General features: G+C 40.6%; 1 protein-coding gene across 2 annotated transcripts in view; it reads left to right on the forward strand.

The window, feature by feature from the left end:
- Window positions 1–15,058, forward strand: part of DHX8 (DEAH-box helicase 8) — a 19,260-nt gene continuing 4,202 nt past the window's right edge. For both annotated transcript variants that reach the window (XR_012583581.1, XM_074557781.1), the window contains exons 1-20: window positions 1–162; window positions 505–590; window positions 1,164–1,236; window positions 1,571–1,656; window positions 2,254–2,363; window positions 2,995–3,306; window positions 4,013–4,157; window positions 5,024–5,227; window positions 5,537–5,624; window positions 6,045–6,142; window positions 6,643–6,790; window positions 7,110–7,291; window positions 7,851–8,045; window positions 8,241–8,426; window positions 9,902–10,112; window positions 10,412–10,593; window positions 11,253–11,393; window positions 12,447–12,602; window positions 13,393–13,530; window positions 13,950–14,078. Coding sequence is in view for 1 of the 2 variants with exons in the window: in XM_074557781.1 (XP_074413882.1) it covers window positions 51–162; window positions 505–590; window positions 1,164–1,236; window positions 1,571–1,656; window positions 2,254–2,363; window positions 2,995–3,306; window positions 4,013–4,157; window positions 5,024–5,227; window positions 5,537–5,624; window positions 6,045–6,142; window positions 6,643–6,790; window positions 7,110–7,291; window positions 7,851–8,045; window positions 8,241–8,426; window positions 9,902–10,112; window positions 10,412–10,593; window positions 11,253–11,393; window positions 12,447–12,602; window positions 13,393–13,530; window positions 13,950–14,078 (2,982 nt within the window). In the remaining variant the exon portion in view is untranslated. The remainder of the gene's footprint in view (window positions 163–504; window positions 591–1,163; window positions 1,237–1,570; window positions 1,657–2,253; window positions 2,364–2,994; window positions 3,307–4,012; window positions 4,158–5,023; window positions 5,228–5,536; window positions 5,625–6,044; window positions 6,143–6,642; window positions 6,791–7,109; window positions 7,292–7,850; window positions 8,046–8,240; window positions 8,427–9,901; window positions 10,113–10,411; window positions 10,594–11,252; window positions 11,394–12,446; window positions 12,603–13,392; window positions 13,531–13,949; window positions 14,079–15,058) is intronic.

The raw sequence follows: 15,058 nt of genomic DNA on the forward strand, positions 1-15,058 counted from the left end.
TCCCGTCACGGCGCCGTTTCCGGCGCGCCCCGGACGCGGCCGTGGCGGCCATGGCGGAGCTGGCGGCGGCGGAGGAGCTCGCCAAGCTCGAGTACCTGTCGCTGGTGTCCAAGGTGTGCACCGAGCTCGACAACCACCTGGGCATCAACGACAAGGACCTGGGTAAGCGGGGCGGCCGCGGCCTTCGGGCACCTCCGGGGCGCTCCGGTGGGCAGCGCGTTCCCGGGCAGAGGCCAGCATGAGGAGGGCCGTTGTAGCCCTTTCCGTGGGGCTGGATGTGTTTTGTAAAGGTGCTTTTCGAATTTAGACATCAAAAACCATTATTTTTCTTCAAAAAATACAATTTGTGAGCCTGAGGGAACGCTTTGGTCCCGGGAGAGCTGAGGAAAAGCTCCCCGGGCTTCTCCCCCCACAGGGGCCCTGAGCTGCTTCTGCCCCCTCGTGCACTCCTTACTCTGCTTTTTATTTTATTATTTCCATTTAATTTATGCTTTTCCCTCACAGCCGAGTTTGTGATAAGTCTTGCCGAGAAGAATACCACGTTTGACACGTTTAAAGCAATTCTCCTGAAGAATGGCGCTGAGTTCACTGTAAGTGACGCCTGAACGTTGTTTATATATTATCCTTGTCGTGCTATGTTTTATAGAACTTTCTACTTTAAAAATAGAAAAATTGTGAGGAGTTATTATTGGGAAATTACATACTAATGAGCTTCTGACATTCCTGTCTCCCCTGCCTTCCTCTTCTTCATATTTTTTAAAAACTATTATACTCTTTGAAAAAGTATCTTTCTGAGGACTCAAACTGCTTATTGTTATGTTGAGCATATAAAATATGGAAGAAACAACTTTTCATGACGGCAGATGTTGTCATAAGTCTTGTTATGGTGCTTTTATGCTGTGTTTATTGATTCCTTAGGAATAACTCTATTTGGATTAAATAGGTGATTAAAATGATTAACAGAAAAGTCACTTAGATGAAATCATCATAATTATTTTTGGGTTCTTTTTAGGGCATACACAAAGCCCAATGACAATTTCTAAAAATCGACCTGCATCTTCAGAATTGAGTGATTTTTGTCCTGCTAATAAACCCTCACCTGTGCTTTCCCATAATGAAAGTGTTGTTGGCATTTCCTGAAGTATTTTATTGATTTTTGTCAGGATTCCCTCATCAGTAACCTGCTTCGTCTCATCCAGACAATGCGGCCTCCACCAAAACCATCCACGAGCAAAGGTCAGTGCTCAGTGTGGGCTGAGTTTGTGTTTTCTGTTTTAGTTTTCTAAAGCAAATCCTATGGCACCATGCATCCTGCTGTTTTTATTCTGAGTGTGCTGCTCAGAGTGTTCTGCCTTTCAAATACTCACTAATAATCAGAATTTTCTTTGAAGGGAGGCAACACATTGTTTCTGGAATTGAATCTCTGTAAAAGCTGTATCAGCCTTTGCATTCAGATGGAAATGAAATTTTATATTTAATCATAGAAAAATTAAGAGTGACTTGTTGTAGCAGTTCTATTTTGTGTTTCATTGTGCTTTTTTTTTTGTTTCTTTTTTTATCTCAAAATCAGAGGCAGTTGTCAAACCCAAATCAGAGAAAGAAAAGTTGAGGGAATTGTATCCAGCCCTTTGCAGGCCAGACAATCCCAACATCAGGGTAAGATGGTCATTTCACATTTCTTTCGTGATTCTGTGAAAACTTTTAATTTTTTTTTTTTTTAGTTTCAACCTTTTTTCTCTGTCTAATGCATGGATAAATGTGAACTTGGAGAAAAGAAATGTGGAAGAGGTAGAAGGCTGGTGTTGCTGCACATTGTTGCAAAGAATAGCTGTTAGCAATTGCCATGTTGATACTATTTTGCAGAATATGTGGAAGATGAATCTCTTGTGACATGAAATTTGTAGCCTGGCCTTCCTTTCATAATATTCAAATGTTTCAAACTAATAATTGCATGTTCAGAAGCTATGAGGGACTTGCATTTCTTATTTCTGTAACAAGGTGGAACTTTCTATTGCATAAAAGCAGAATTGTCTCAGTATTGTGGCCAAATAGGGAGAGTCCTTTTTTTCTTTATCTCATTTTTAAATTTTTTAAGATTTTTTAATCTCATTTTTTAATTTTTTTAAGATTTTTTAATCTTGTATTCTTTCTAAGTAGATACACGTATGCTGATAATTCTGCAGATTAATTCTTTGTGACAAGCTCTTTATCAGCCCTTTTGCAGAAAGAGGCATCAGTTTTCTGTCCTTGCAGAACATGCTGGATGAAGATGATGTGAAAGTGGCAGCTGATGCCCTGAAGGAGCTGGAGGCTCTGATGCCCAGTGCAGACAAGCAGGGCAAGCAGAGGAGCAGCGACCATCGGTGGGTGCCTGGTGTGTGTGGGGGGGAATATCTTGGCTGCTCTCATTGCCTGAGGTGGAAATGCTCTGCTGGGATGGAGTTGGGGCTGCTGTCATTGCCTAAGGTGGAAATGCTCTGTGGGGATGGAACTGGGGCTGCTCTCATTGCCTGAGGTGGAAATGCTGTGCAGAGGTGGAACTGGGGCTGCTCTCGTTGCAGAGCATTTCTACCTCAGGCAGAGATGGAGTTGGGGCTGTTCTCATTGCCTGAGGTGGAAATGCTCTCATTGCTTGAGGTGGAAATGCTCTGTGGGGATGGAACTGGGGCTGCTCTCATTGCAGAGTATTTCCACTTCAGGCAGAGATGGAATTGGGGCTGCTCTCATTGCCTGAGGTGGAAATGCTCTGTGGGGATGGAACTGGGGCTGCTCTCATTGCCTGAGGTGGAAATGCTCTATGGGGATGGAACTGGGGCTGCTCCCATTGCCTGAGGTGGAAACGCTCTCATTGCCTGAGGTGGAAATGCCCTGCAGAGATGGCATTGGGGCTGCTCTCATTGCCTGAGGTGGAAATGCTCTGCAGAGAAGGAACTGGGGCTGCTCCCATTGCCTGAGGTGGAAATGCCCTGCAGAGATGGAATTTTGGTTTTTTAGGGTGAAGAAAAGGAAGAGGAGCCGGAGCCGGAGCAGGGACAGGAAGCGGAGGCACCGATCGCGCTCCAGGTCCCGTTCCAGGACCTGGGACAGGAACAGGGGAAAATCCAGATACAGATCGAGGAGCAGGAGTTGGAGCCCCAGTAAGGAGCGCAGGGATCGGGACAAATACCTTGAGAAGAGCCATGAGAGGTGGAGGGACAAGCACATAGACCGACCTCCAGCTGAGGAGCCTTCCATTGGGGACATCTACAATGGCAAAGTCACCAGCATCATGCAGTTTGGGTGCTTTGTGCAGCTGGAAGGACTGAGGTACCCTTTGATGTTTCCTGGAGATCTGGGGTATTCTCTGGGTTCCCCAGAGGGAGGAGGAATTGAGAATCTGACTCCATGTTCTTAGAAGGCTACTTTGTTATTTTATGATCTATGTTATATTAAAGAATGCTATACTAAACTATACTAAAGATTAGAGAAAGGATATTTAAAGAAGGTTTAACAAGATATTTATGAAAAACTTCTGACTCTTTCCAGCTGTCACACAGCTGGGCTGTGATTGGTCATTAAGTCAAAACAATTAACATGAAACCAATAAAACAATGACCAGTTGGTAAACAATGTCCAAACCACATTCCAAAGCAGCAAAACGCAGGAGAACCAATCAAATATTGTTTTCATTTTTCTCTGAGGCTTCTCAGCGTCCCAGGAGAAGAAATCCTAGCAAAGGCATTTTTCAGAAAATATGACAGTGACATTGATCTGGTACTGCTTCAGCTCAGTTCTCTTTTCTGCTGCTACCTTAGAGATGTGATGAAGCTGCCAGCAGGAATTCTGGGCTTTGAAGGGATATTTCAGAAAAATAAATTTGACAGCGGAGAATTATAAAATTCTCATTACAAAAACCAGATTGTGGACATACACAGTCTGTTGACAGCCCTTCAGATCACTCAGAATCTGTATTAAACTCTGTTGCTGTCAGAGTAATAATGTGCCCCTCTCATGCCCCTCTGTTTCACTCCAGGAAGCGTTGGGAAGGTTTGGTGCACATCTCAGAGCTGCGAAGAGAAGGACGGGTTGCCAACGTTGCTGATGTTGTGAGCAAAGGACAAAGAGTGAAAGTCAAAGTGTTGTCTTTTACTGGATCCAAAACCAGCCTGAGCATGAAGGTACAGTGCTAAAATTCTTAAAATGATGCCTCTTCTTGCTATTTTTCACTCTTTTTCATGGAAACTAATGCATATCCATTCTGTTAGGAGTTAAAAACTAATTTACCATTCTGTATTTAAGCAGCCTATTAATTTTTACACGTTTTCTCTAGTTTTGATGTAGTTTCTTGGCTTGACATGATATTAAAGAGGCAATTTCTTGGCTTGACATGATATCAAAGAGTCAAGGCAAACCTCAAGCTGTTGCTGTTTGTCTTCCTCTTTCAGTAGAAGCTTTTAATTTTAAACTTAATCACTACTATTGCCAAGACAGAGAGTGTTCCATGCCTGAGGATGTTCTTAGCTGAAAAAAGCCAAAAAGCCTACAAACCAGCATTTTTTGTGAATGGGCTGTTAATGGCAGAGTTAATAGATAAGGAGAAGTGCAGAGCTGATTGATAGTGTAGAGCTGATTGATTAACCAATCTATCTGATGCAGGATTGTGGTGATGTTCACAGGGGTCCCAGGATGGGGGAAGAGATGAGAATCTTGACTCCATGTTTCAGAAGGCTGATTTATTATTTTATGATATATATTATATTACATTAAAAGGAAATGATATATTAAAACTATACTAAAAGAATAGAAGAAAGGATTTCATCAGAAGGCTAGCAAGGAATAGAGAGGAATGATAATAAAATTTTGGGACTGACCAGAGAGTCTGAGACAGCTGGACTGGGATTGGCCATTAATTAGAAACAACCACATGAGACCAATCACAGCAGCAGATAATTGTTGTTTACATTTTGTTCCTGAGGCCTCTCAGCTTCTCAGGAGAAAAAAATTGCAGCAAAAGGATTTTTCATAAAATATGTCCGTGACACAGGATGTTGATCAAGACACTGGAGAAGACCTGAACCCAAACCGTAGGAGGAACCTGGTTGGAGAAAGCACCGAGGAGAGCTCCATGAGGAACCCAGACAGGCCCAGCCACCTGTCCCTGGTGAGCGCCCCCGAGGTGGAGGACGACAGCCTGGAGAGGAAACGCCTCACGCGCATCTCCGACCCCGAGAAATGGGAGATCAAACAGGTCTGTGCTGCCCTCAGGGGACTGGGGTAAAGGGGGTGAAGTTGTCAGGGAGTTTAATGAGCTAGAATTCAGCTCCTGGATTAATTGATTGTGTAATTTACTCGTTAACTGGCTGGCTTCTGATCTGGGATTGTTTAGTTGGGGTTTGGAGTAGCAGAAGGATGGCTTGCTCAGAGGCTGGGGGAGGATACAGGATGCAGGAGCATTCCTTTGTTCCTTTGTTCCTTTGTTCCTGTTTTAGAACTGACTCAGGCATGAGTTATGTTCATTCATGGGAACATATTCACATTGTATTCATTCTGTTCCCAGATGATTGCAGCCAATGTGCTTTCCAAGGAAGAGTTTCCTGACTTTGATGAGGAGACTGGGATTCTTCCTAAAGTGGATGATGAAGAAGGTAATATTTCCCAGCAGTGTTATTGTTGTAAATTCCTCGTCTTTCTGGATGTATTTTGATTCAAAAATATATTGATGATGGAAGTAACTATAAAGCATCACACCATTTGCTGTCATCTTTATATTTGGAACTAGGGTTCCTGTGGCTGTATTATTAGTGGCATTTGGATGTGCCCTGTCTGTGCATTTTTATTTGCAGTGTTTTCACTTTTAAAACTCCTAAGGAGTTTTAAGGATATCTTTAATATTCCAAGGAGTCTTTAATATTTAATCTTTAATGTTTTAAGGAGTTCTTCAATATTATAAGGAGTTGTAAGAATATCTTTAGGCATACACAGGAAGCGTTATTTGAAGAGGCACTTTTATCTACCCAAGAGATGTTTAATTTTTTTCTGTAACAATTGTCATTTGTGAATTTTAGATGAGGATCTTGAGATTGAGCTAGTAGAAGAGGAGCCACCATTTCTTCGAGGTCACACTAAACAGAGCATGGACATGAGTCCCATTAAAATAGTAAAGGTAAGAGATTTCCAGGGCTAAAACCAATGTACTTGATTAAATCATATAAATATTTAGGAATTTAAAAAATAACCAGTTTCCCACCTGCTCATTACTGAGAGCCCTGAAAAACATAACCACTGAACTCCTTCCAAATAAAGCTGGGTTCTAACTTAACTGGTGACTGTCAAGTGGAATAATGGAACTGAAATGCCATTTAACATAGGTGTGTTAGAACAAAATTTCTCTGATTTGCTTTTTCTTAAGTTTTGAAAGTAGAAAGTAGTAAAGAAATATTTTCATTGGTTGTGCCTGTAATCCTTCTGACTGGGCACTGTAAGGATGCTCCATATTAGTTATGACTATAAAAATTCATGAGACCAGCCTGATAGAAATACCCTGGAAATCTAATAAACAAAATTTAACATTTCTAAAGCATTTCTAGAAGATGTTCCTAAAGAAAAGATATATTGAAGGTGAAGGAATGGTGGTGCCTGACATCTTTTCCTGTTGCTCTGCAGAACCCAGATGGTTCCCTGTCCCAGGCTGCCATGATGCAAAGCGCTTTAGCTAAAGAGAGGCGAGAGCTGAAACAAGCCCAGAGGGAAGCAGAGATGGATTCCATCCCCATGGGCCTCAACACACACTGGGTGGATCCTCTCCCTGATGGTATGTCTGAGCACAGCTGAACTGTGCCTTTTTTGTGCTGCTCCAGCAACCCAGGAGAAATATCTTGATGCTGTGTTGTCTGCCACACTTTAAAAGTGAGCCAAAACAAAAATGCTTTTGCACTGAAATGGAAATAACAATGTCAGGAGACATGTACAGGCATATCCTGTAATAGTGGGTGTAATCCACTTAGAAACTGAAAAACATTTAAACACACACAGAATAGAAGGCCTGGATGATGGAAAACTTGGAGCAGGATCATCAGGGTCTGTGCTGTGTGAATCTGGATGTGTAAATGATGAAACTGTTTCTTTTCTAGTGGATGGAAGACAAATAGCTGCAAACATGAGAGGTATTGGGATGATGCCAAATGATATCCCAGAGTGGAAGAAACATGCATTTGGTGGCAACAAAGCTTCTTATGGTAAGAAGACCCAGCTTTCCATCATTGAGCAGAGAGAGAGTCTCCCAATCTTCAGGCTCAAGGAGCAGCTGATACAAGTAAGACTCATGAAAAGGCATTCTGGTTTGAGCAAGCAGTAATTTAAAATAAATACTCTTGGTTTTTTGATAGGTGTATAGCCAGCTGGTAATTTTAAGTGCAGAACTTTAGCTCACAATATATATTTTAAAGTATATATATTTATATATAATTATATTTAAAAATATGTATATTTATATATATTTTTATATATAATATATATAATATATATAAAAATATATATAAATAATATATATTATATATAATATATAAAAATATATATTTTATATATGTATATATTAAAGTATATATATATATTATATATATATGTATATTTAATGAGGTTCCAGATATTTATTAATGTAAGTCAAAATTGATACTAAGATCATGTGAGTAAGTCAGGTGAGCACTTAAACAGGTTGCTGGCTTGATCAATAGGAGCATGATTTTTATTCTGAGTTAATTGAAGCAAAAGCAAGAGCTGCTCAATCTAGTCCCACATAGCCCATGCTGATTTTGTTTGGTTTGTTTTGATTTAAAAAAAGATTTAACAAGTGTGTGTTTTCTGATCTTTTCTAGGCTGTGCATGACAACCAGATTCTGATTGTTATTGGAGAGACAGGATCTGGGAAAACAACCCAGATCACCCAGTACCTGGCTGAGGCAGGATATACCTCAAGAGGGAAGATTGGATGTACTCAGCCTCGCAGAGTGGCTGCAATGTCTGTTGCAAAGAGGGTGTCAGAGGAATTTGGTTGCTGCTTGGGACAAGAGGTGAATTTCAATGTTGAAGAACATGCCAAAATAATCATGAAAAGTAGGAAAAATCAGTGTTGGAGCTGCTTGTCTTGTGTGTCCATTTGTCTGTTCCCTTGTAGGCTGCAAAGTGAATTTGTGGAATAATCAAACTGGGGGTTAATGAGGCTGATAATTGTGTAACTCCTATTTCTGTGCAACTCTTCCCTCCAGGTTGGCTACACCATTAGATTTGAAGACTGCACCAGCCCCGAGACTGTCATCAAATACATGACAGACGGGATGTTGCTGAGGGAGTGCCTGATCGACCCCGATCTCACCCAGTACGCCATCATCATGCTGGACGAGGCCCACGAGAGGACCATCCATACTGATGTGCTCTTTGGCCTCCTGAAGAAGGTAATGCAGCCTGGATTTTTACTGCTTTCAGCGTGGGGAGGAAAGTGGGGCATTTTCAGGGTCCCCAGGATGAAGGAGGAATTGAGAATCTGACTCTGTGTTCTTAGAAGGGTAATTTATTATTATATTGTGCTATATTATATTGCGCTATATTATATTGCGCTATATTGCGCTATATTATATTACGCTATGTTATGCTATGTTATGCTTTATTATATTATATTATATTGTGCTATGTTATGCTATATTATATTATATTATATTGTGCCATATTATATCCTTTATGCTATATTATATTATGCTATATTACACTATGTTATATTATATTACGGTATATTATATTACGTTATATTATATCACGTTATATTGCATTACGTTATATTACATTACATTGTACTGTGTTACATTGTGTTACATTGTGTTACATTGTGTTACATTGTGTTACATTGTGTTACATTGTGTTACATTGTGTTACATTATGTATGTTACATTATATTACATTATGTTACATTATATTACATTATATTATGCTATTCTATGCTATATTATGCTATTCTATGCTATATTATGCTATACTATATTATGCTATACTATGCTATATTATGGTATATTATACTATACTATATTATGGTATACTATATTATATTATGCTATATTATGCTATATTTATTATGCTACATTATGCTATATTTTATTATGCTATATCACATCACATCACATTATATCACATCCCATTATATCATCATGCTATATCACATTATATCATGCTAAATCACATTATATCATGCTATACTAAACTGTACTAAAGAATAGAGGAAGGTTACAGACAGAAGGCACAAAAAATGATAATGAAAGCTCCTGACTCCTCAGGGCCTTGACACAGCCTGACCACGATTGGCCATTAAGTTAAAACAATTCCCATGTTGGATAAACAATCTCCAGCCACATTCCCAAACAGCAAAACACAGGAGAAGCTGAGGCTTCTCAGCTCCTCTGGAAAAATCCTGGGGAAAGGGATTTTTCCAGAAAATATGACAGTGCCAGGAGAGCACAGGCAAAGGTGAAGTCACATAAATGAGGTTCATGCATGTGCTTCAAGAGCAAATGTTCTTAAGGGTTTATGGTCTGAATCTTGGTGAAATGAGGCTCTGTGTGCAGGCAGAGCAAGCAAAATGCAGCAGAACAATGAGAATTTGCCATCCTGGATGTTCATAGTGGTGGATGAACAGGGGATGTTCTTGCTTTGCTCATCCTGCTCTGCCAAAAGCTTTCCTGTGATAATGTTGCTGAGGGAGGATTCAAATGGGACCTCAGGGTCAATTTTGTGAAATTCTGGGTACTGGGATGAGCTGCCCTTCTACTCAGATGTTAAAACACCTTTTATTGCTGGTTGTATTTATCTGATTTTAGTCAAATACCATATTTCGATAGTTTCAAAGGCAATAAATGACTTGAGAATTTTGTTCTCCTTGCAGACAGTGCAGAAACGGCAGGACATGAAGCTGATAGTGACATCAGCAACTCTGGATGCTGTGAAATTCTCTCAGTATTTCTATGAAGCACCAATCTTCACAATTCCTGGCAGAACATACCCAGTAGAAATTCTGTACACAAAAGAGCCAGAGACAGATTATTTGGATGCCAGCCTGATTACAGTAATGCAGATCCATTTAACAGAGCCACCAGGTGAGTAGAAAATGGTCTTGAGTTATTGGTGATTTAAAGATCTCTGAGCAAGATTTTTGTATGAATGATGGATCATGTTAGTGATGTGAGCAAAATGCTTTTTGTTTTTTGTAAATACAGTAACTAAAATGCTGAAAATTTTGGGTAAAAGACTGAAGTTTGTTACCTTTGGCTAAGAGTTGCTAGCAAAAGTTGGGGATCCTCATCAATGGAAAACATGAGGAATGAAAAGATGGAAATGCAGGAGTTGTAATGAACAGAATTGATTCTGTGGATGTTTTAATTTACTTCCTGTGTAGGTGACATTTTGGTCTTTCTGACTGGCCAGGAAGAGATTGACACTGCCTGTGAAATCCTCTATGAGAGGATGAAATCTCTCGGACCTGATGTTCCAGAGTTAATTATCCTGCCAGTGTACTCAGCTCTGCCCAGTGAAATGCAGACCAGGATCTTTGACCCAGCCCCACCAGGGAGCAGAAAGGTAATTTCATCTTTGAGCTCTCTCATCTTCTCCTGATAGATTTTAATAGTGGGGGGTGTATTACAGTACTTAAAGGATAAACCTTTTGGGGAAAAGATGATTTACAGCTTAGAGCATATTTTTGTTAGAGTACATATCAAGTTATCTAAGCCTTTGAACACATGTAAAAACATCTGGTGGGGCAAACCTCTGTGTGGAATGTTCTTGGTGTGTTATTTAATGGATGCTAACTTTAGTTAATCTAAAGATCTAAAATCTAAATGCAGTTCATGTTGGATGGAGGTAAATTTCCTGCCAGGCAGCTAGTGAATATCTAGAGTACATTCTCAGGGAGATTTTTCTCTGGTTACAGGCTGTGTCTGAGTGATAGATAAAAAATGTCCCTGAAGTCAGTGCAGTCTTGCTTTGAATTGTGGATTTTTTCACGCTCTTTTCCCTTTTTGCCCAAACTTTAAACAAAGGTAGATACTTAAAACCTGTCCATCTTTGTGGATAAATCTCCTTCTGTTCCCTGTGAGCACATTTCTCCTTTCTCCATTAAGTGACAGTGGTTGCATTTGTAATAAACTGCTCATATTACACCAGAGGATGAAGTTGGTGCTGGGGTTTTCTTGGCAGCCTGACACAGAGCTGCTGCTGACTCAGACTCGGATTTGCAGGTTGTCATTGCCACCAACATTGCAGAGACATCTCTGACTATTGATGGAATCTATTATGTGGTTGATCCTGGCTTTGTGAAGCAGAAAGTTTATAACTCCAAGACTGGAATTGACCAGCTGGTGGTGACACCAATTTCCCAGGTAGGTATTCTGTGCTTGTCTCTCCCCGTGGGTGTTGTGTGTCCTGCCAATGTGGCATCCAAGCACAAGTGAGCAAAATGAGACAATGATAAACCCACATTTGTGATAGCTCCCTGAATCTATGCCTACAGAATACATACTTCCCTGTGGTGTATTGAAAGTCAAGTAAAATTGTGAATAACTATTTTATTTTATTTTTCACCTGGTTTTATTTCACTTGTTTTCAAGCACAAGTGAGCAAAATGAGAAAACTATAAACCCACATTTCTGATAGCTCCCTGAGGCTGTGCCTACAGAATACATACTTCCCTTCCAATACTTCCCTTTCCCCTGAAACCCTTTCTATCCATACTAGTAAAATTGTGAATAACCATTTTATTTCACTTGTTTTCAACCACAAGTGAGCAAAATGAGACAATGATAAACCCACATTTGTGATAGCTCCCTGAATCTATGCCTACAGAGTACATACTTCCCTGTGGTGTATTGAAAATCAAGTAAAATTGTGAATAACCATTTTATTTTACTTGTTTTCACCTGGTTTTATTTCACTTGTTTTCAACCACAAGTGAGCAAAATGAGACAATGGTAAACTCAAATTTCTGATAGCTCCTTGAGTCTGTGCCTACGGATTACATACTTCATGTTGTATTGAAAGCCTTTCTATCCATACAAGTAAAATTGTGAATAACCATTTTATTTCACTTGTTTTCACCTGGTTTTATGTCACTTGTTTTCAAGCACAAGTGAGCAAAATTATAAACCCACATTTCTGATAGCTCCTTGAGGCTGTGCCTATTGAAAGCCTCTCTATAAATACAAGTAAAATTGTGAATAACCATTTTATTTCACTTGTTTTCACCTGGTTTTATTTCACTTGTTTTCAAGCACAAGTGAGCAAAATGAGACAATGATAAACCCACATTTCTGATAGCTCCTTGAGGCTGTGCCTATTGAAAGCCTTTCTATCAATACAGGTAAATTTGTGAATAACCATTTTATTTCACTTGTTTTCACCTGGGTTTTTTGTACCTGCCCCCTTGTTCTCTCCAGGCTCAAGCCAAGCAGCGTGCAGGCAGGGCTGGCAGAACAGGCCCAGGGAAATGCTACAGGCTGTACACAGAACGTGCCTACAGGGATGAGATGCTGACCACCAACGTGCCTGAAATCCAGAGAACAAACCTGGCCAGCACAGTGCTCTCCCTGAAGGTGGGTATTGAAGCAAACCAGCCTGCTAAGTGTGCCAATAAATGAGTTTCTGCCTTTGAGTCTCAGGAAGTAATGCTGTAATTTTAGATTTAATGAACAGAGGTAGTTTGGAAGGGAGATTTCAACAAAAGCAGTTCTCAGGCACTGGGCTTGCTCCTGTGTTTTTTATTGAGGGTCATTCTGTTGGATAGCCAGCTAAATGATGAGTTTCAGCTGCACAGAACAGTTAGTTGCAGGAAATAGGAGAAACAGAAATCTCCAGCAGTAGCATTTCCTTTGTAGGGGACATTTACATTGTTAACAGATGAGATAAATTGTTTTAGAGTGGGTTTAGAGCTGCAAACCTGGGCATGTCTAAGTGTGTACCATCCCTCTGGAGGTGTGTGAGCTGGATTAACCCAGGCACAGCTGGCAGAGCTGCTGCCATTCCCCTTCTGGGAGCACACCTGAAGTCCTGTGGAGCTGTCAGGCCACTCTGCTCTACAAGACACAATCCCAAAAGCAGCATTCAGCTCCTGTTTCTCCTCAGCTCAGTCATGTTGCTTGAGGGGGGTGTGGAGCAGTACCTAAAGAGCAGAGCAGGAAGCTGAGGAGTGCAGGAATGCCGTGGCCTGTGCTCCTCATTTCAGGTGCAGGAAGGCAGCTGTGCATTCACACCTGCAGTCAGGATAAGCACATGAGGCTGGGCTTGCCTAAAGTTGTGTAGTGCCTCTCTATTTGCTGTTTTATCTCAGGCTGGAGTTTGTTGCTTCTGAATGTTTTAACTTGGTTTTTCTCCCATCCCTCCCAGGCTATGGGCATCAATGATTTGCTGTCCTTTGACTTCATGGATGCTCCCCCCATGGAAACTCTGATTACTGCCATGGAGCAGCTCTACACCCTGGGAGCTCTGGATGATGAGGGGCTGCTCACTCGGCTGGGCCGTAGGGTAGGCAGAATAAAATCCCTCTTAGCATTCTTGCTTTGCTTTTGCTGTCACTCTCTTGTAGGTTTTGGTAGCTTTTCATTTACCACAGCTCTGCTGTACCTTCTGTTTTTAAGGTACCTTAAAAAGATACCTTTTAAAAGTACCTTCTGCTTCTTAAAAGTGCCTTCTGCTTTTTAAAGAGCAACTAGTGTTTCTTTTTATTCATAGATTTACATTTATTAATGTCTAAAAACTTCCTGTAAGTATTGGGATATTGTGATAGTGAATACAGACAAATAATGTGCTTCATGTTGAGTGAAGTGATTGTGGATCAAGCACACCTCTTTGCAAAATAAATATGTGAGAAAGGGCATTGCTTTGTTTTGCACTGAGAAGATTTGAGATTTTTCACAGAATGCCTGGAAATATTTTTCTTGCAGATGGCAGAATTCCCCCTGGAGCCTATGCTGTGTAAGATGTTGATCATGTCAGTGCACCTGGGATGCAGTGAGGAGATGCTGACAATTGTGTCCATGCTGTCTGTGCAGAACGTGTTCTACAGGCCGAAGGTGAGCAGCTGAGCCAGAGGCAGCAGCGTCACAGTCTGGGTGTGAAAGCTTCAGGGGTTAGGAGTGAGCATATTTCCCTAAAGAAACTCGTAATTTGGTCAGAAGATTTGCCTGTGCAAATGTTCCTTTTCATGAGCTGTGCTGTTGGTAGTTTATTTGGAGATGGGAAGTGAAAAGTCTTTAAACTGCTCCTGTGTGGGGGTGTTCCCAGGGAAGAGATGAGGATCTTGACTCCATGTTTCAGAAGGCTGATTGATTAGTTTATGATGTATATATTTTATTAAAACTATACTAAAAGAATAGGGGAAAGGATTTCATCAGAGGGCTAGCAAGGAATAGGAAGGAATGATAATAAAATCTTGTGACTGACCAGAGTCTGAGCCAGCTGTGATTGGCCATTAATTAAAACCAACCACATGAGACCAATCACAGATGCACCTGTTGCATTCCACAGCAGCAGATAATTATTGTTTACATTTCATTTCTGAGGCCTCCCAGCTTCTCAGGAGAAAAAATCCTGTCTAAAGGATTTTTCATAAAATGTGTCTGTGACACTCTTGCATTTCCCAACAAACACACACCCAAAACCAAGTCAGTCCCAGCTCTGCAGTTCAGATTGCCTTTGAATTTTCAGAAAGTATTTCTTCATGGCACCTCTATCCTCTGCTGTGGGATCAGGTTTGTCTTGGATCCATTACTTCAGCTCTGATCTGTGTAACTGCAGTATTTGATGAATGTTTTATGTGCAGATGGGAGAGGTGTGTGCATCACCAGGCTCAAACTACTGCTTCACATTTCTTGATGAATTACTGAAAGAATTTGTAGAGCAGTAAGAAAACCAGTTAGTGCAGTGTGTGCATGGGCTTCCTGCAGTATAAAGGAGCCATTTACTTTGATGTGTTCTTTCAAAAATAGGGACTGAGATTGAAAAAACATTCTGTGTTGTCTTAATCTGTTACTATTATATTTTCTGAAAAATC

The sequence above is a fragment of the Zonotrichia albicollis genome, chromosome 23 (genome assembly GCF_047830755.1).
Source record: "Zonotrichia albicollis isolate bZonAlb1 chromosome 23, bZonAlb1.hap1, whole genome shotgun sequence".
Classification (NCBI taxonomy): Eukaryota; Metazoa; Chordata; class Aves; order Passeriformes; family Passerellidae; genus Zonotrichia; species Zonotrichia albicollis.